Source organism: Strix aluco, chromosome W, assembly GCF_031877795.1.
Source record: "Strix aluco isolate bStrAlu1 chromosome W, bStrAlu1.hap1, whole genome shotgun sequence".
NCBI lineage: Eukaryota > Metazoa > Chordata > Aves > Strigiformes > Strigidae > Strix > Strix aluco.
Window position 1 is genome coordinate 17,942,019 of NC_133970.1, and position 22,010 is coordinate 17,964,028.

Sequence of the window (22,010 nt, forward strand, 5' to 3'; positions counted from 1 at the left end):
CATAGCTGCTATCTTGTTGACAACCTCCATAGGCACATGGCGGCGTCCATCTTGCCATTTTATTCCCAAGAACTGAATCTCCTGTGCTGGTCCCTTGACCTTGCTTTTCTTTATGGCAAACCCAGCTCTCAGAAGAATCTCAATCACTCTTTGTCCTTTCTTGAACACTTCTTCTGCCTTGTTGCCCCACACAATGATGTCATCGATGTACTGTGGATGTTCAGGGGCATCACCCTTTTCCAGTGCAGTTTGAATTAGTCCATGACAAATAGTGGGGCTGTGCTTCCACCCCTGGGGTAGTCGATTCCAGGTATATTGGACACCCCTCCACGTGAAAGCAAACTGTGGCCTGCACTCTTCTGCCAAAGGAATTGAAAAGAATGCATTGGCGATGTCGATTGTGGCGTACCACTTGGCTGCCTTTGACTCCAGTTCATATTGGAGCTCTAACATATCTGGCACAGCAGCACTCAGTGGTGGCGTCACTTCGTTCAGGCCACGATAGTCTACTGTTAACTTCCACCCTCCGTCAGACTTTCGCACTGGCCATATTGGGCTATTAAAAGGCAAATGTGTCTTACTGATGACACCTTTGGTCTCCAGTTGACGGATCAGTTCTTCGATGGGAGCCAGAGAGTCTCGGTTCGTGCGATACTGCCGTCGGTGCACGGTCCTCGTAGCAATTGGCACCTGTTGTTCTTCAACTCGCAACAGTCCTACAACAAAAGGATCTTCTGAGAGGCCAGGCAGATTAGACAACTGTTTGACCTTCTCTGTGTTCACACTGGCCACACCAAAAGCCCATCGGTATCCTTTTGGGTCTTTGAAATACCCCCTCTTGAGGTAGTCAATGCCCAAGATACAAGGGGCTTCTGGGCCAGTTACAATGGGATGTTTTTCCCACTTGTCCCCGGTCAAGCTAACCTCAGCCTCCAGTACTGACAGTTCTTGACATCCGCCTGTCAGTCCTGAGATCCAGATAGGTTCTGCCCCTGTATAACTTGATGGTATTAATGTACACTGTGCCCCGGTGTCGATTAAAGCCTGGTACTTCTGTGGATTTGATGTGCCAGGCCATCGAATCCACACTGTCCAATACACCCGATCATCCCTTTCCTCCTCCTGGCTGGAGGCAGAGGCCCTCTATTCCCGTTCTTGGTCAGAGTATTCACTGTCTGACCCTTGCCGTGCCAGGCCGGAGACTCCTTCATCAGGGCCAAGGGAGGTGATCTCAGTCTTCCTGTATCTGGGAGATCGCTGATTACTTTCTTGCGGTTTCACACCAGCTACATTAACAACCTTCTTGGATGTCTTCTTCTTGGCAGGGGTCTTTCCTCGCAATTCATGTACAAGAGCTTCCAACTTGAAGGTGGGTTGACCATCCCACTTCCTCGTGTCCTCCCCCTGGTCACGCAGGAAGAACCAAAGTTCGCCACGTGTCATGCGCCTGGGTTTCCCTTTCCCTCTGACTGGGGTGGAAGAGAACCGATTTCTTGGGGTGCTCCTGACATCTAAGGCTCTCGCCCGTAGGGATGAGGAGGTACCAAGACTCTCTTCAAAGTTCTGAAGCCAGGAAGAGACTGCCTCCACAGCTGGTGTACATCTTAGTCCTTCTCCCACATCCATTTCTGGATAGTACATCGCAGCCAAGCCGGCAGAATACGAGGATGGCGCACCTTTAATCACCTTCCTCCACATGGCCCGTGTGCACAGGACATCCTCTGGATTTTTAGGGGCTTCATCATTATCCGGATCACCATAGATGACTTCCAGCACTGCTAATTCTCTCAGGTACTGGACACCTTCATCCGCAGTAGTCCACTTCCCTGGGGAGTTGTCCGTAAGATCTTCCTTGAAAGGATATCTTGCTTTAACACTTGAAAGGAGCCGTCTCCACAGACTGCAAATTGCTGTTTCTTTTCCAATTCCCCTTTCAATTCCTCGATCTCTAGCAAGGGAACCCAGCTGTTGGGCTTCCTTACCTTCCAGCTGCTGAGCATCAGCCCCATTATCCCAGCATCGAAGCAGCCAGGCAGCAATCCGCTCACCTGGCTGGCGGCTATAGTCTTTCCGCAGATCTCGCAGTTCTGATGATGTCAGGGACCGGGTAGTTTCCGCCTCCTGTTTGAGTTCTGTTATTCCCTCTTCTGACCCCTTTGCTGAAGGACCCGCTTCTTCCTCTTCTTTCTCCTCCCTTATTAATCGAGGGTATGGACCTGTTGTTCTCCTTGTCCACTGTTTCTTTTTTACTACTGGGGCAATCTCTGCTGTTGTTGTTATTGTTTGAGTTCCCATCTCCACCACAGTCCTTTGAGAGCACTGAACTGCAGCTCGATAAGCACAGGCCAGGCCCCAGTACAGCGCTGGGAGTTGCTGATTTTCACTGGGATAGGCAAGGCACCCTTCTATCAGGTGTTGTGTCAATTTTGCGGGGTTGCTTGCCTGTTCAGGGGTAAGATCCCAGGCTACAGGAGGTGATAACCGTCCTAGGAATCTGCCCAAATCCTTCCACTCCCCCTGCCACCCAGGGACAGGCCGCCTCAGGGCACATCTTGGTATTCTCTCACCCCAAATTTGCTTTCTCTTACACCAAAAACCTACCGAGCTCCACACAGCCCACAATAGGCGAACAGCATTAATGAACAGTATCAAAGAGCTAACATAAGGATGAATAAGTACTTTGGGAGCCTGCAGAATAAAACCACTCATGATGTTCCCAATTTCTTCCAGCATGTTCCCGAGCTTAGCAAAATAAAGATAAGCAGCGCAATAAACAAACCCGTGACCAGCACAAGATCTTGTCGCTTAATAACTGCTATAGCTATAGCACAATTAATATAAAACTGCCGTTGTCCCGCCCCACGTTGGGCGCCAAAAAAGACTGTGGTGGTTTGACCTTGGCTAAATGCCAGGTACCCACCAAGTCGCTCTATCACTTCCCCCCCTTTCCCCTTTTTTTCTCAACAGGGCAAAGAAGGGAAAGAAAATAAGATAGGAAAAAAAAACCAACCCTTGTGGGTAAAACAAAAGCAGTTTTAATATAAGCAAAGCAAAGCAAAGGTCTGTGCGTGGAAGCAAAAACAAAGAGAACAGATTTATTCTCTACTTCCCATGAACAGGCGATGTCGGGCCTTCTCAGGAAGCAGGGCTCCAATACGCGTAGTGGTTGCCTCGGAGGACCAAGGGTGACCCCACCCCCTTCCTCCTTTCTCCCAGCTTTATACTCGAGCAGACGTCATATGGTCTGGAATATCCCTTTGGTCAGTTCGGGTCAGCTGTCCTGGTTGTGTCCCCTCCCAAGATCTTGCCCACCCCGTCCCACTGTGGGGGGGGAAATGTCAGAAAGAGCCTTGGTGCTGTGTAAGCACTACTCAGCAGTAGCCACAACACCAGTGTGCTATCAACACCCTGCCAGCTCCCAGCATAAAACACAGCACCATGAGGGCTGCCACAGGGGAAAACCAATTCTGGCTCAGCCAGACCCGGTACATACGCCTATACATATGCATGACCTATTCCTGCTTCGTATTATAATGAGCCTGAAAGTCTTTTTCATATGTTCCGCCCCGGTCTCCTCCTCGTCGCGTCTGCGCAGTGTGTCCCGGTGGTCGTGGGCTGGGGTCGCAGAGATGAAGTAGCTCCTCTTCCTCACTGTTGAACTTTTTACCTCGGTTTCTTGCGCAGTCTCTGTAGCCTCCTGGACTCAGGCCGGACCATAGGGTTGGTTTTGACCAGTTTTTAGGGCTGTCTTCCTATTCCATCAGGAAGCGTTCCCTCACAGCTTCCATTAATCAGGGTTTCCATATTGTTCTGCTCTCTGGCCCATCGACTATGATCTATTATCCTATTCAATCTTAGTTATCTTTTAACTAATGGGCCTCTAGCCCCTAGCCTGATCTCTAAGTCTTCCATCTTTATCTCTAAACTAAGTTATACCTTCATTTCTTAAGTGCCTAATTTCTATATCCTATTTTAATTTCCTAGTTCCCCATCTCACAGTCCCTTAATCATCTTAGTAGCCCTGCACTGGACTTGCTCCAGTAAGTCCATATCTTTCTCATACTGAGGAGCCCAGAACTGGACACAGTACTCCAGATGTGACCTCATCAGTGCTGAACAGAGAGGAAGGATCACCTCCCTCATCATGCTGGCAACACTTCTTATGCAGCCCAGTATACTGTTGGCTGCCTTTCCCAGAAGAGCACATTGTTGTCTCATGGTCAACTTGTCCACCAGCACCCCAGGGTCCTTCTCTGCAGATCTACTTTCTAGCCAGTTGGCCCCCAGCGTGTACTGGTGCCTGGGGTTATTCTTCCCCAGGGGCAGGACTTGACATTTCCCCTTGCTGAACTTCATGACGTTCCTCTCTGCCCAATTCTCCAGCCTGTCCAGGTCCCTCTGAATGGCAGCACAACCCTCTGGCATATCAGCCACTCCTCCCAGTTTTGTATTGTCTGTGAACTTACTAAAGGTGTCCCAGCATCTAGGTCATTAATGAAGATGTTAAACAGCATTTACTCCAGTATTGGCCCCTGGCATACACCACTTCTGATTTGTCTCCAACTGAACTTTGTGCTACTGCTCACAACCCTTGCCATTCACAACCCTGACCATTCAGCCAGTTTTCAGTCCACCTTACTGTCCACTTATCTAATCTGTACTTTGCCAGCTTGTCTATGATGATATTATGTGAGACTGTCTTACTAAAGTCAAGGTAAACAACATCCACTACTCTCCCCTCATTCACCAAGCTATTCACCTCACTGTAGAAGGCTGTCAGGTTGGTTAAGCATGATTTCTCCTTTGTAAATCCATGCTGACTGCTCCCAATCACCTTCTTGCCCCTCATGTGTCTGGAAACAGTTTCCAGGCGGATTTTCTCCATCACCTTCACAGGGACTGAGGTGAGGCTGACTGGCTTGTAGTTCCCCAGATCTTCCTTCTTGCCTTTTTTGAAGATAGAAGTGACATTTACTTTCTTCCACTGTTCAGGAACCTCTCCCAATCACCATGACCATTCAAAAATAATTGAGTGTGGCCTCACCATGACATCTGCCAGCTTCCTCAGCACTTGTGGGTGCAACCCATCAAGCCCCATGGATTTATGTATGTCCAGTTTATTTAAGTTCTCCCTAAACTGGTCCTCCTCCACTGAGGGTAAATCTTCCTTCCTTCACATTTTCCCTCTGGTCTCAGGGGTTTGGAATTTCTGAAGCCCCGTCTTGTCAGTAAAGACTTAGGCAAAGAACACATTGAGTGTCTTGGCTTTTTCCATGTCCCTTGTCACCAGTTCCCCTGCTCCATTTAACAGCTGGCCTATGTTTTCCCTAGTCTTCCTTTCGCTGTTTATGTACTTGTAGAATCCTTTCTTGTTGCCCTTCACACCCCTTGCCAGATTCAGCTCCAAGTTGGCCATGGCTTTTCTAAACCCATCCCTGCAAGATCAGACAGCATCTCTGTTACGAGCAAAAAGCAGGTGTGGATCCCTCAGAGATGAGGTACAACACACAGTGAGTGAAACCTTTGGCTTTAATGAAAGCGTAGCGCTACCACAGTGGGAGCCCTGGGACACTGATGCTAATCAAATAGGAATCCAACGCAGTGGAACCCTGTTCGTGAGTGAAGTTCAAGGGAAAACACCACAGGGGTGGATAATAAAACTTGCACTGATTAACATATCATACATATGCAATGTCCTGTTTTGCTCATGAGCGAACTCACTGATGTAATGCAGGTGCTGTTGTCCAAATTCCGAGATTCACAGCTGGCCTTCACGTTGGCGCCCGTACAAGGGTATGTGCAGATGGGGGGGAAGCGAACTATCCCAGGTTACCATGACAGCAAGATAAGATGTGCTTGGGACTCTACATACTCGGATGGGGGAGGCAAACTATCCTGGGTTACTGTAACAAAGTCTTCTCATGCCCTACACTACTCCCCATACCTCCTCCATGACAAGTTATGAGGTATCTTCTGAGTTTGCAGAGTGTAGCTCTTGCTGAGTTTGATGGAGTCCTAAAAAACACAACTTAATTCCACAGGTAATGCCAAAGTACAGTTGAATACATCCCAGAATTAAAGCAAACCATGCTGCACTAAACGTGCAGCCTGGCCTCAGAGGGATCCCAGTCATGACCACAACCACTGATCTCCCTGCGTTTGACGAATACCCTGAGACTTCTACTGCAACTGTTTAAGTTCTTTTTCAATACTATCACTTACTTTGCTGATGTTGAAACAGCACATACCATCAAGCTCACTACAGCGGTGGCCATGTCTAAGTAATAGATAATCCATGGCCATGCAGTTTTGGGGAACACCTTTGTGGCAGCATTGTTTCAATTACTTGGGATTTAGTGGCGTTAACAAAGATTACACAAGCTTCTGTGGGGCAACATTAGCAATGCAAAAAGCATAGGTGTGATAATCTAACTGGGAAATGACAGTACCCATATCATATATGTTAGCAAAAGTCGTGCGTATTTGGAAAATTTTCAATAGAGTATAGTTCTGCAAAACGTTCAGTGGTGTACTGATTCCTAAAAAACATGTCTCCATCAGATACCCCACAGCTACAGTGTGAGGTAAACAGAAGGTTGATACACTTAAAGCAGTGTGTGCTAACAATAGCCATATGTTTGTAGTGTCTTCACTGATTGGTACCCATCAATCTGCAATGGTGCTTCCCAACAGAACAGGGAGCAAAACTCCACCATTCATAGTGCTCGCTGAGTTAACCTGCTGGTAGATACACACAACACATTTTCTCCTTTATCAGGGAGAACATCAGTAATCCCTTGCCCATCCCCAAGGATAGGTACAGGGACTGCTTGTGTTCCATGCCCCTCATGATACCAAGTGCTGATGAGTGGTACACCAGCAGATTGTGGTTTGGTAAGGATAACTCAAACTGTTTTGGGTAACAAAGCAGAAATGGTTAATAGATGTTGACCTGCTGCCCAAGATATTTCATGATCACCACAACTGCAGCAATGGAGGGCTGCTAATATTAGCTCTTCCGCTTGCCATAAAGTTGGACTCCACTGCAGGTCTGTGATTGGTGATGTCAGTGTAAAAATGGTATTTGGTGTGTTATGTAGCTTCCCATCTGTTGCCTATGGGATAGCAGTAGTGGCGGGGGCAAGATTTCCTGCTTGCCCCATGAGCAGAGGAGAAATTATTTCTTTATTTCAGTTTTTACGATAATACCTTTAGCTTCTCGTCCTGGTTAATGCTTGGATTCACTCCTTGGTAATCCATGCACACCCATAGTTGTGGGAGGCATCGGCCTGTCAGCCTTGCACAGCCTCTGAGAAACAGCCAGGCTTTGGTGAAAAACAGGCCTTGGGAGAAAGATAAGAAACTGCTGAGCTGTGCCAAGGTGGCAGGGAAAAACAACGGCCAGCTGCAACACTGAACTGTGGAAAAGTACTGAACTGTGAGAAGTTACCGCCGTGTGAACAGCGCGTGAACAAGAAGGTGATTGGTCTGCACAGCGCGTGTTAGAGTGGTCTTATGCTGATAGGAGAGAAGGTTGATAACTGTCTAATTGCTGATTTGCTAATTATGAAGTAAGAGCTTTGGCGAGAGCATAAGTATGTACTATTGGAAAAATAAACGGCTTTGCTGGATATAACTCTCGTAGAGTTGTGCAGGTCCCATATCCTCCCGCAACACATAGTTTTGGCTGAATTCACGCCTAGTCAAATAACTAGAGTTATATTTAATTTTTGTGCCTGGGTGTTTGCAATTTTAGGTATACTTTTAGCCTTCCTAACTATTTTTACCTATTAAAAATTATGCTTTCCATTGCCTTCAGAAGGGTTCGCTTTCTATTTGGCTAGCGGTTCAAACAACAGTTTAAGCCATCTAAATATTTCTGAAGAATGGCCATAAATAGCTGTTCTCCTGTGCTATAGAAATGTGTGTAGTTCATACAGTTTTTAAATTGGAGATCTCATTTGCTATATTGAAACTGCTAAATATGTGGCTGCTCTTCAGTTGCATGGAAACCTAGCTATAAAATAAGGTTTAGAAAAGAAGTGATCAAGTTCCCTGTATAGGTTCTGATCTATCTGACGCAAACAAATCATGTTTTCATTCTTCTTTCACAGCTAGTTACTAGGTTAATGAAATCTCAAACACCATAAACCAAATTTGGGTTCTGTATCTTTTACTACTTAGCTCTAAGACCTAGAAGTCTTCAGTTACTCTTATATAGCACACAGTGTAGATTTTACAGTACTTGAGAGAAAATGCACTTCAGTAGTTTATAATGAAATGTAATTACCTTTTTCAATGATGGTATCTTTCACATTAGTTTGAAAGTTTACCTTCTGATAGTTCTTTATGCTTAGTTTACCACTTAGTCTATTTACATTAATCCTTTTCTATGTTTAACAAATTTAGGGTTCAGGCTACTGTTACTGTAAAAGCCAGCAGGGGAACTCTCTAAGACTCGTTTTGGAGCTTTAGAAAGCAGGCATTCTTTATTGCAGCACTGGGTGCACACGCGAATAGCTTCACAAAGGTGAGTGCACCCCAGATCTATAAGTGGCAGCCAATATACAGTGAGATTATGCATATTCATAACTCTTCTGAGAAATGAGTTATATATGCATTAGATTTCCTGGAACTAATTACAATATCTGCATCCTAATTACACATGCACTTCTTGCTGGGTGGTGGTCTCGCGGGGTCCCTGGTGGTCATTGGTAGTCTTCCTCACCGTGTCTGCTGGTTGACCTCAGCGCTCACGCATGCTCACAAAGGTCTGTTTAGGAGGTGGCGTGCAGCTGTGTTGTGTCTTGAGCTGGTTTGTTTTAATGTGTCCACTCCTTGTTCCTGTTATCTTCAAGAATAGGCCCCAATTGTCTTATTTATTACTGTCTTCTCTTCTGTGGTGGTTTAGCCCCTGCCGGGGTCTGAGACCACGCGGCCGCTGCCCCTCCCCCACAAAGGGAGTGAAATACAAAGCCCCAAGACTGAAATAAGGAAAGGTTTAATACAACAGTGCAATAGCAACACAACAAACAACAGAAATAACAATAACAGTAATAGTGATAGCAATGAACAGAGCAAAATAGCTACCAAATCCAGCAGTGGGAAGCACAATGTACAAAACCACGAGTGCACCGCGCTCCTGCGCCAGGAAAAATGTGACCTGCCAGGATGTGAGTCCCATGGTATCTGAATAACCCGGCTAGAGCTCCCCCCCCACTGCTGGGGAAACTTAACCCTATCCTGGCTAAACCAGGACATAATCCACCCCTTTATTCTATACCATCTGCGTCACGTCCAGCTGCCACTTAGCAATTAGCATTGACAAAGAAAAATTAACAAAAGCACAGTATAACTCACGGTGTGTTTTCACCCACAATCAAGTCCCCTTGTGGCACGCATCGGACCTCTCCATCCTTCTGCATCACCCACCAGGTGCACCCAGGTCCTCGAGCAAAAGCAATCCCGTGGATGGGTTTGCCTTTGCCCGGCGCAGGACTAACCCAGACCATTTTTCCCAGCAGATCCCTCATGCGCACCACAGGGACTTTATCCCCGTCTACAACACGTGGAAGTTTTGACTGAGCCGGGCCAGCTCGATTGGCAGATCTTCTTGTGTTGACTAACCAAGTGGCCTTTGTCAGATGTGTGTCCCAGTGTTTGAAGGTTCCACCCCCCATTGCTCTCAATGGAGTTTTTAACAGTCCATTGTAGCGCTCGATCTTCCCAGAGGCTGGTGCGTGGTAGGGGATGTGGTAGACGCACTCGATGCCGTGTTCTTCTGCCCAGGCATCTATGAGGTTATTTCGGAAGTGAGTCCCATTGTCCGACTCAATCCTCTCTGGGGTGCCGTGTCGCCACAGGACTCGCTCTTCAAGGCCCAGGATGGTGTTTCGGGCGGTGGCGTGGGACACTGGATAAGTTTCGAGCCACCCAGTAGTTGCTTCCACCATTGTGAGCACGTGGCGCTTGCCTCGGCGGGTCTGTGGCAGTGTGATGTAGTCGATCTGCCAGGCCTCTCCATATTTATATTTCATCCATCAATCTCCATTCCGCTGGGGCTTCACCCGTTTGGCTTGTTTGATTGCAGCACACGTCTCACATCCGTGGATGATCTCTGCGATGGTGTCAATGGTGAGGTCCACCCCTCGATCTCGAGCCCACCTGTATGTTGCATCTCTGCCTTGGTGGCCCGAGGTCTCACGGGCCCACCGGGCTATGAACAGTTCACCTTTACGCTGCCAGTCCAAGTCCACCTGAGCCACCTCGATCTTAGCAGCCTGGTCCGCCTGCTGGTTGTGTTGATGTTCATCAGTGGCCCGACTCTTGGGTATATGGGCGTCCACATGGCACACCTTCACAACGAGGTTCTCCACCCGGGCTGCAATGTCCTGCCATACTTCAGCGGCCCAGACGGGTCTGCCCTTGCGTTGCCAGTTGTTCTGTTTCCATTGCTGCAACCACATCCACAGGGCACTTGCCATCACCCACGAGTCAGTGTAGAGATAGAGCCTCGGCCACTTTTCTCACTCAGCAATCTCCAAAGCCAATTGGATGGCTTTCACCTCTGCGAACTGGCTCGATTCACCTTGTCCCTCAACAGCTTCAGTGGTTTCTCATGTGGGATGCCACACCGCGGCCTTCCATCGTTGATGTTTTCCCACAATGCGACAAGACCCATCAGTGAACAGGGCATATCGTTTCTCCTCCTCTGGCAGCTCGTTATATGGTGGGGCCTCCTCAGCACGTTTCACCTCTTGTTCTGGTGACATCCCAGCATCTTTGCTCTCTGGCCAGTTCATGATCATTTCCACTAATCCTGGGGGGTCGCGGTTCCCTATTCGAGCCCGTTGTGTTATCAATGCAACCCATTTACTCCACGTGGCATCTGTTGCATGATGTGTGGAGGGAGCCTTTCCTTTGAACATCCATCCCAGCACCGGCAGTCGGGGTGCCAGGAGGAGCTGTGTCTCAGTGCCGACCACTTCTGAGGCAGCTCGAATTCCTTCATACGCTGCCAGTATCTCCTTCTCAGTCAGGGTATAGTTAGCTTCAGAGCCTTTGTATCCCCGGCTCCAAAAGCCTAGAGGTCGGCCTCGGGATTCCCCATCTGCTCTCTGCCAAAGGCTCCAGGAAGGGCCATTCTCCCCGGCTGCGGTGTAGAGCACGTTCTTAATCTCCTGCCCTGTCCGGACTGGCCCGAGAGCCACTGCCTGGGTAATCTCCTGCTTAATTTGTTCAAAGGCTTGTTGTTGCTCTGGGCCCCATTTAAAATCGTTCTTCTTGCGGGTTACGTGGTAGAGAGGGCTCACAATCAGGCTGTAGTTTGGGATGTGCATCCTCCAGAACCCCACAGCGCCCAGGAAAGACTGAGTCTCCTTTTTGGTGGTTGGTGGGGCCATGGCTGTTATCTTGTTTATCACCTCCATAGGGATGTGGCGACGCCCATCTTGCCATTTTATTCCTAGGAACTGAATCTCCCTTCCAGGCCCCTTAACTTTCTGTTGCTTGATGGCAAAACCAGCCTTCAGGAGGATTTCAATTATCTTCTTTCCTTTCTCAAAGACTTCCTCAGCTGTGTCCCCCCATACAATGATATCATCAATGAACTGCAGGTGTTCTGGAGCCCCACCTTTCTCCAGTGCAGTATGGACCAGTCTATGGCAAATGGTGGAGCTGTGTTTCCACCCCTGGGGCAATCGATTCCAGGTGTACTGGATACCCCTCCAAGTGAATGCAAACTGTGGCCTGCACTCTGGTGCTATTGGGATCGAGAAGAACGCGTTAGCGATGTCAATCGTGGCGTACCACTTGGCTGCCTTCGACTCCAGCTCATACTGGAGCTCTAGCATGTCCGGCACTGCAGCACTCATCGCTGGCGTCACTTCATTCAGGCCACGGTAGTCCACGGTCAGTCTCCACTCGCCATTAGGTTTTCTCACTGGCCATATAGGGCTGTTGAAAGGTGAATGAGTCTTGCTGATCACCTTCTGGCTTTCTAGTCGATGGATCAGCTGATGGATGGGGACCAGGGAATCTCGGTTAGTACGGTACTGCCGCCGGTGCACCGTCTTGGTAGCAATTGGCACTCGCTGCTCTTCGACCTTAAGCGACCCCACCACCGAGGGGTCCTCTGAGAGGCCGGGTAAGGTGGACAATTGCTCAACCTCCTCCAGGGCAGCTATACCAAAGGCCCACCGGTACCCTTTTGGGTCTTTAAAGTACCCTCTCCTGAGGTAGTCTATACCTAGGATGCACGGGGCATCTGGGCCAGTCACAATGGGGTGCTTATGTCAGTCCTTCCCAGTTAAGCTTACTTCAGCCTCTAATAGGGTCAGCTGTTGGGACCCCCCTGTCACTCCAGAGATGCAGATGGATTCGACCCCACTGTGGCTTGATGGCATCAGGGTGCACTGTGCGCCAGTGTCTACCAAGGCCTTATATTCTTGTGGGTCTGATGTGCCAGGCCATCGGATCCACACCTTCCAGTAAATCCGATTATCCCTTTCCTCCACCTGGCTGGAGGCAGGGCCCCTCTAATCCTGCTCACCATCACTCACTTGATCTAAGAGTGACTCCTGCAGGAATGATTTCCTGGTCCCCTCAAGAGGGTCAAGCATACTGTTGGCCATTCTATTCTGTCTGGGGGATTTCTGACTGGACACTGGAGCCGCATCTCTCTTGGAAGACTCCCCTTTCATGGTGGTCTTCCCTTTCAGTTGCTGTACTCGTGCAGCTAGGGCGGGAGTGGGCTGTCCATGCCACCTCCTCATGTTTTCCCCATGGTCGCGGAGGAAGAACCACAGGGTGCCCCGTGGTGTGTGTCTTCCACTGCCCTTCTCTTGGGTGGGGAAACGCCTGCTTCTAATGGCTGAGACATTGGCCCGTGCAGGTGGAACATAGGACATGTCCTGTTCCACTTTCTGGAGCCTCTGAGACAGTTCCTCTACAGCTGAAACCAAAGCATGTTGGGAGGAAGGGAGACTTCCCTCGTAGTGCCGGAGCTGCATAGTCACTTCATCCACTGTCTGATTGTCTCGCCACCAGGATGCTGCTGCTAATGCTTTGGAATGTCCCTCTGGTCCACTTTGCAGGAACTTCCGCCACATCAGCTGTGTGCAAGGGGCCTGATCTGGATCCATTGGTGACTGCTCATCATTCAGATCACCATAGATCATATCAAACACAGCCATTTCCCTGAGGTTTTGGATGCCTTTCTCCATGTCGGTCCACTTGCCTAACCGACATAGAGCATCATCCTTGTAGGGGTACCTCTCCCTCACACCGAGCTGGAGTCACCTCCAAAGGCTGAGGGTTTGAGCCTGTTTCCCTATTGCCTTGTCAATACCAGCCTGCTTGGCTAAAGGTCCCACCTGCTTGGCCTCTCTCCCCTCCAATTCCAAACCAGCAGCTCCACTATCCCAGCACCGGAGCAACCAGGTGCAAATTTCTTCGCCTGCAATGCGGCTGTAATCCTTCCGCATATCTCGCAACTCACTGAGGGATAGAGATCGGATGGTTACCTCCGGCTCTTCCTCCTGCTCTCGTGATGGGCCTGGTTCATTATCACCCTGTACACTGCGAGGGGATTTTTTGGTATATTTGGTTTTCCGTATCGGGGCGACTGATATTGGTACTGCCTGTCCCTCTGGCTCAGCTGCTGTGCTGGTGGAGGCGACCGGTACTGGCGCTGCCTGTCCCCCTGGCCCAGCTGCTGTACCAGCAGGCTCACTTTCAGACCCTGCAGCTCTTTTTCCCCCTTGAGGGCAGTGATCAGTGTTAAGGGCGATGGGGTAAGCATGGGCAAGCCCCCAGCACATCGCAGCGAGCTGCATCTCCCGGGGTTTGTCAGATTGGCAGCACACCTTTTTCAAACACTCCACCAGTTTATCAGGACTCTGCACTTGTTCGACAGTGAGATCCCAAAGCATTGGGGGTGACCACTGACTCAGGCACTTGCTCATCTTCTCCCACACACCTTGCCATTTATAACTATCTGCCCCCGGGGCAGGTTTCCGGGTGGTGCTATTGTTGGAGAAGTACCGCATGGCCCAAAACAAGATCTGGCTGGCATTTAGAAAGCACAGTGCCACAAACACACTGGCCTGGATGCTCCAGGAATAGCTGAAACTCTCAAAAACCGAGAGAATCTCCTCCCCTGGCTCACCCATAGAGGGGGTGAGACCCCAAACAAAAGCCCAGGCAGCAAACAGGTACCGGTTCACCCCCACAAGCAGCGAAACGAGCCCATTATAAGCAGACAGTAACCAGTAGAGCAAAATACAGCCCTTGACACGTTTTCCACCGACAATAAATGCCACTACTAGGAGCACAGAGTGGACATGAGGATTAATCCAGCCCCACCACGCAAGCAAATTGCCCAGCATTGCAAACATTTCTTATCAAATAATACAAGTAAAAACAGAAAAATTACACCTAACAGATTGCTGTAACACACTTCTCCTTTTGTCCTTATTTCAGTCTTCTCCAGCCCCACGTTGGAGCGCCAAAGTTGTGGTGGTTTAGCCCCTGCTGGGGTCTGAGACCACGCGGCCGCTGCCCCTCCCCCACAAAGGGAGTGAAATACAAAGCCCCAGGGCTGAAATAAGGAAAGGTTTAATACAACAATGCAATAGCAACACAACAAACAACAACAATAACAATAACAGTAATAGTGATAGCAATGAACAGAGCAAAATAGCTACCAAATACAGCAGTGGGAAGCACGATGTACAAAACCACGAGTGCACCGCGCTCCTGCGCCAGGAAATGTGACCTGCCAGGATGTGACGTCCGCATGGTATCTGAATAACCCGGCTAGAGCTCCCACCACTGCTGGGGAAACTTAACCCTATCCTGGTTAAACCAGGACATCTTCAAACCCCTTTCTTCTTCACAAAAGCACCAACCTTCAGCTGCACATTCCAGAAGCTACATTGATATTGACCTACTTCATTCTCAGTAAAAAATATTCAGTGAGACGAAAAGCAAGATGAAGAGGAAAAAACACCTGTTAGCAAGACGTTTTGGCTTACACTACCATCTTGTCGTATTCCCGTCTGAAGCTTTGCATACTGTGAAAAATGTTCCACTATTCAAATTCTGAAATATAGTTCAAAACAAACTGTGTTAAAACAAGTATTTGTGGTCCATGCCTACTCAGTCAGTTTACTGGAGAGCAAGGTTATCTGGTAACAGAGTGTAATCTGGTAATCTGCAGTGCGGAAACCAAATGTAACAGATTGTAAACCAATTTAATTTCCTGTTTTAATTAAATCGAATGCTGTCATTTTATGCTACCAGTGCAATTTTTATTATGATATATATGTATAAGTAGGCGGTTTCTTTACCATATTTAAAACTGCCCACATAAGGGTTTTTTGGGGGATCAGAATGTATTTGCTTCCTGGGTAATTTATACTCTCTTCTATTTTAAACAAAAGGAATGAAAAATGTTGCGTATATTCTGATGATAAACAGGACATAAATCTAAGTATTCAATTGCAATTAGGGGGAGGGAAAGTTTAGGAAGCTTGAATCTTAATCCTTGGCTGTATATTTATGAGAATTATATGTCTGAGAGTTAAAGGTTACTTAGTTTCCTGGCACAGTTTGAAGCGACTTTTTAATATTTTAAAATTTTTTTTTACTCTTCTTTTTGAGATTCCATAAGCAGAAAGATAATATAGATTTAAAAGGTAGCAGTATATTCATTATTTAAAGCATGCATTTTGTAGTCTGTTTCTGTTTACCAGTGATGGGCAATGTTGCAAAAAAAAAAAGCGCTATTTAATTTTTAAATTATGAATGTTTTCCTTTTAATAGTGTTTGTAGCATCCTTTAATTTGGGAAGGGGGGGAAGCTCTGTATTTCACATTTCTTCATACAACAGGGTGTAGCTCTACTGATGGGACAAGTATAGTTTGTCATGTTTATTTAATTTGATTTTTAACGTTTAAGAAACCTGGTTTATTTTACTTTTCAGCTCCCTTTTTCAGATAGAGATTCAAAATCATGCTCTAACCATAAGGAGATGTGAGGCTGACACTTAGTGTGGTTAACCCAAATCAAACCTATTCCTTTTGATTTTGCACTTTGCCAATTACAGGAGGATCATCTCTCTTCACTTTCAGATGTCTTAATTTCTAGTTTGACTGAAATTACTTAGATGAGTAAAATAGGATTTGGTCTTAAATCTGCATCCCTTGGTGTATTGGATGTAAGTGGCAAGGGGAGTGGGCTGCAGGGGTGTGGCCTCTGTGGGAAGAGGTCAGGGACTGCCCTGTGCTGGACATAGCTGTCTTGGCAGTGGACCCACCACAGGCCAAAGCTGAGCCCATCAGCAAAGTTCATGGCACCTCTGTGAAAACATAATTAAGAAAGGGCAGAAAACACTGGACAGAGAGAGGAGGAGGGAACAAAAAGAGAGAAACAACAGAGGCAACACCAAGGTCAGAGAAAGGAGGAGGAGAATAAGGTGCTCCATAGTGCTGGAGCAGATATTCCCTGCAGCCTGTGGAGGATCCATACCAGAGTAGATGGATATTCCTAATGAAACTGTTGCCCGTGGATAACCCACAGCAGAGCAGAGGAAAAGTGTGAGAAGGAAGAAGCAGCATAGAGAAACCGTTATGTACTGACTTTTACCCCCCACCCCCATCCCCCCTGCGCAGCTTGGGGCAGGGGGGGTGGAGGAGTCTGGACTGAAGGAGTGAAGTTGGGCATGGGAAAGGGGGGGAGGAAAGGTGTTGGTCTTTTTGTTTCCCACTACCCAAATTAGTAATTACATTTTTATTTTAGTTGGCAATAAATTAAGTTAATTTTCCTCAAGTTGAGTCTGTTTTGCCTGTGACCATAACTGGTAAGCAATCTCCCTGTTTTTATCTTGAACCATGAGCTTTCTCATTCCTGTTCTTCTTACTTTCTCTCCCTGTTCTGCTGAGGAGGGGGAGCGAGCAAGCAGATGGGAGTTTGGCAGTTAGTCAAGGCTAACCCACCACACTTGGTCAGCGTTAATAATGCACTAGGATTCTTCCACTTTAAAAGCTTGACATGTAAAATAGTGTATATTTCAATTATTTTATCATTCATTTTTATCATCTTTTAAAAGTTTAGTATTCACTCAAAATATATGCATAAGTATACAAGCACTTGAAGCTATCTACATAAGCATATCTTCAAGGTGAATTATAGTTACTCATTTATTCCAAAACTACTTTTACCTCTTCAATACATCTGTGTTGCTATGTGTGGGCGATTTATTTTTTTTTACAGATACCAAAGATGATGACTAGAAAGATTAAGCTTTGGGACATTAATGTCCATATAACCTGTCATTTATGCAACGGATACCTGATTGATGCCACCACTGTAACAGAATGCTTACATACTTGTAAGTAGGAATATAATGCTGTGAGTAAGCTAAAATTGTTTTTTTACTTGATGTGCTAGATGTTTTAACAGGTTTAGTTGAAGTTTAAAGTTTTACTGTGTATCAGCCAGAATAATGCAAGCTTTGCTATGCACTTATAATTTTTCAACAAAAATATATTGTTTTGTGAAACAAATAAGGGGAACAAACTTGAAACCATATATAGTAAATGGTATTGTATATGTTTAGGAATGTAGTTTTTCTGTTGAATATTAGAAGAAATGGGGTATGCTTTAGAGAGATGATATGATGTTTCACATTTGCCAGAGATAGTTTTTTTCGCTACATTTGATTTCTAGATGCTGTCCATCAGCTTTAATATATTTGATTTTCTTGTTTTTCATCCCATTCCTTTTTTAGCTCATTCCTGAGTCCCTTCTCCATGTGCTCCAAATCTCAAGTTTCTTGGTGTTCTGTTTGGAGTAAAGTATTTAGAACCCTAATCTAGGCTTTTGCTTTGTTTTGTCCCAAATTCTGTAATGCTGCCATTAACTGTTAAAATTAGTCTTGCTAGAGGGTCACTTTTTCATTGTTCTAAAGTTTATTTATTTATTTGCAACCCTGAAACATGCACTGCAAGCAGGTGTGCTCAGTTCACATAGGCCATGCCATTTCTCAGAAATGCATTTTTAGAGCAAACCTATGGGTTGTCTTGTGGAATGTCCCTTATTATAAATTTATGTTTTCAGAAAGTTTTGTTGCTTTTGGTTTCATTATTAGACTTATGATATTGTCGTGGTTTAACCCCAGCCAGCAATTAAGCACCACGCAGCTGCTCGCTCACTCCTCCCCTCCCCTGGTGGGATGGGAAGGAGAATTGGGGAAAAGAAAGTAAAACTTGTGGGTTAAGAACAGTTTAATAACTAAAACAGAATAAAATATAACAATAACGACATCAATAATAACTAATAATAAACGTTAAATAATACTAGTAATAATAGCAACAATAATAAAAAGTAATAATAAAATATAAAAATAATAAATACTAATAATAGTAATGAAAAGTAATATAACCAAAAGAGAGAGAAATAAGGCCCAAGAAAAGACAAGTGATGCACAATGCAATTGCTCACCACCCACTGACCAATTTGCCCCTCCCAGCCATCTCCCCCCAGTTTCTATACTGAGCATGACGTTCTATGGTATGGAATATCCCTCTGGCTAGTTCAGGTCAGCTGTCCTGGCCATGCTCCCTTCCAGCTCCTTGTGCACCTGCTTGTTAGCACAGCATGGGAAACTGGAAAATCCTTAACTTAGGATAAGCACTACTTAGCAACAACTAAAACATCAGTGTGTTATCAACATTATTCTCACACTGAATCCAAAACACAGCACTGTACCAGCTACTAGGAAGAAAATTAACTCTATATCTCAGCTGAAACCAGGACAGGCATTAATTCTGAGGGGAGACATTGCCTCATATTATGGGTGGAAGGGTGGGGAGCAGCTTTTTAAAGAACAGCTATAGGGAAAGTGAGTTTTCCCACTTCATGTCTTCATTTCTATCTTTTTAGTTTGTCTGTGACAAACTGATCTGATCTATGCTGAGTTTAGTTTAGGAGGGGTTGGTATCTTCTTATTCAAAACTGGAGGATGTACTGATGGCAAGGGAGAAGTTAGTGTGTTTAGAAGATGGGTTTGGTTCTTCTGTTTACTTGGTTCAAACAGCTTATGGCCTTACCCTTGCAACTGGATCTGCTAGTATATACCACCGGAGTAGACTGTAATACAAGATCTGGGCTTAGTGAGCAAAATTATTAGGATTTGTCCAATAATAACCTCTACCAGCAACAGTAATTTCATCTTAAATATGTAAATACAATATATAAGCAAAGCAAACGTACCATCATGTCTGCGAGATAGATGGCACTACAGCTACAGTTCTCTTGCCTTATACCATAAGAGCTGTTGTAAGGCTGCCTAAGATTAAAGGAATCACTATTTAAGGAAAAGATGTTTAACCTTTTTTAATAATAAAAAATATATATATATAATTTCCATAACTTGAGCTTTTCTAATTTCTGAAGTTTGAGCTGGAGTTCATTTAGAGCTTCAAGTCAGGAAAACAATACTGTAATTATTATTAGTCAAAAACCAGTAGTACTGGTTAAAATCAGAGAATTGTTTTTCTTTGAATCAAATATATGATTGCATATAGACTTTGAAACAGTTCCAAAAGCATACTGATCTGTAGTATCCATTTTAACAGTTTTTATCTGTATACTAAAGACCTTTCCTCATTTAATTTACTGATTGAAGTCTAATTGTAGTGTATTTTGTGAAAGTGAAAAGTTAAATTACATTTGACTAAGATGATTCAAAGCATCTATTGTGGTTTGAACTCAGCCGGTAGCAAATTGCCACATGGCCAGTTGTTTATTCCCTCCCACCCCCCCCCGGTGAAATAGGGGAGGGAGAAAAAAAAAAAAAAAAAGAAATTTGTAGGTTAAATAACAAAAATTTGCTAGCAAAAAAACAACAGTAACGGTAGTAGTCCAAAACGGGTAAAACGCAGTAGTGGCTCACCGAACGGCGACCGGTACAGAGCCCATCCCCAGCAGCGATCCCGACCACAGCGGAGAAACCCGCCCAGCCGATCCGGAAACCGAAACCAAAATAAACAAGGCCTGTGAGATGCCAGCCTATATGCTGAGCTTTGATGTCACATGACATGGAATTCTCCAAGGATCGATCTAGACCTGGCCCTATATCTGTGCTCCCTCTCAGTCCATGGAAAGTTAACTCTGTCCTGGCCAAAACCAGAACAGCATCTAACTTGAGGAAAAAGCAATTACTCTTTTGCCAAATGTTTATTATCATAACACATTTTTCTTATATGTGCATCTATGATAAACAGCAAATTGGCTAGGTATCTTAATGGCATGCAGTGTCTGTAACATCCTTTGTGAAAGCTGAACAGTACGAGTAAATATGCTATTGACCTATTTGAAATGCTGTTCTAGTAACTTTGGGAATGGGACTGTGTTCCAAATTTAAGCATGTTTTGTTAGGAAGACTCCAACTAGATATAATTTTTGTACCATAGCTACGATGCATCACTTCTCTGAATTGAGAAGTCATGAAAAATATTCATTAAAAATGTTCTCTTGTCCAGGATGAACAACCCTAACTCCCTCAGCCTTTCTTTACAGGAAAGGTGTTCCAGCCTCCTGATCATTTTTGTGTCCATCCTCTGGACCCACTCTAACAGGTCCATGTCTTTCTTGTACTGGGGACCCCAGAGCTGGATGCAGTACTCCAGGTGGGGTCTCATGACAGTGGAGCAGAGGAGGAGAATGACCTCCCTAGACCTGCTGGCTATGATTCTTCTTATGCAGCCCAGGATATAATTAGCTTTCTGGGCTGCAGGCATGCATTGCCAGCTCACGTCCAATTTTTTGTCCACCAGTATCCCCAAGTCCTTCTCTGCACAGATGCTTTCAGTCCATTCATCCTCCAGTCTGTATTGATGTTAGGGATTTCCCTGACCTAGGTGCAGGACCTTACACTTGACCTTGTTGAACTTCATGAGGTTCGCAGGGACCCACTCCTCAAGCCCGTCAAGGTCCCTCTGGATGGCACATCCCTTCCCTCTAGGGAATCAACTGCACCACTCAGCTTGGTGTTGTCTGCAAACTTGCTGAGGGTGCACTCAGTCCCACTGTCTATGTCACTGATGATGATATTAAACAGTATTGGTCCCAATATGGACCCCTGAGGGGCACCATTCGTTACTGGTTTCCACTTGGACACTGAGCTGTTGACTGTAAGTCTTTGGACGTGGCCATCCAGCCAATTCCTTACCCATCTAACAGTCCATCCATCAAATCCATATCTCGCCAATTTCAAGGCAAGAATGTTGTGCGGGACTATATAAAAGGCCTTACAGAAGTCCAACATCCATAGCTCTTCCCTTGTTCACCAATGCAGTCGCTCCATCATTGAAGGCCAATAGATTAGTAAGGCATTGTTTGCCCTTGGTGAAACCATGTTAGCTGTCTCTAATCACCTCCCAGCCTTCCATATGCTTCAACATGTTTTCCAGGAGGATCTGTTCCATGATCTCACCAAGCAGAGAACTGAGGCTGACTGGTCGGTAGTTCCCAGGGACCTTGTTTTTACACTTCTTAAAAATAGGCCTGATGCTTTCCTTTTTCCAGTCACTGGGGACTTCACCTGACTGCCCTGACTTTTCAAATATGATGGAGAGTGGCTTGGCAACTACATCAGCCAGTTCCCTCAGGATCCTGGGGTGGATCTCACTGGGTATGTTCAGGTCCCTCTGGTGGTCTTGAACCTGAACTTCTCCTACAACAGGAAGCACTTCTTTCCCCCAGTCCCTGACTTGAGGTTTATGGGTTTGAGAGATGTGGTAAGAGACTGCCAGTAAAAACTGAGTCAAAAAAGTTGTTTAGTACCTCAGCATTCTCCATGTCGATTGTCACTAGTTACCATGTCTTATTTATCACAGTGTGTACATATTCTTTAATCCTCCTGTTCTGCCCAGCATACCCGTAGAAGCCCTTTTTATTATTCTTCGCATTCCTTGCCAAATTCAGGTCCAACTGCACCTTAGCTT

General features: G+C 45.9%; 1 protein-coding gene across 4 annotated transcripts in view; it reads left to right on the top strand.

Moving 5' to 3' along the window:
• Positions 1-22,010, top strand: part of LOC141917860 (polycomb group RING finger protein 3-like) — a 176,572-nt gene that overhangs the window by 78,890 nt on the left and 75,672 nt on the right. For 3 of the 4 annotated variants that reach the window (XM_074811472.1, XM_074811475.1, XM_074811474.1), the window contains one exon: positions 17,275-17,392. In XM_074811472.1, coding sequence (XP_074667573.1) covers positions 17,284-17,392 — 109 coding nt within the window. In that variant the 5' untranslated portion in view covers positions 17,275-17,283. Of the gene's footprint in view, positions 1-17,216; positions 17,393-22,010 lie in introns of those variants that run through there. The other variant, XM_074811473.1, reaches the window with a different exon arrangement.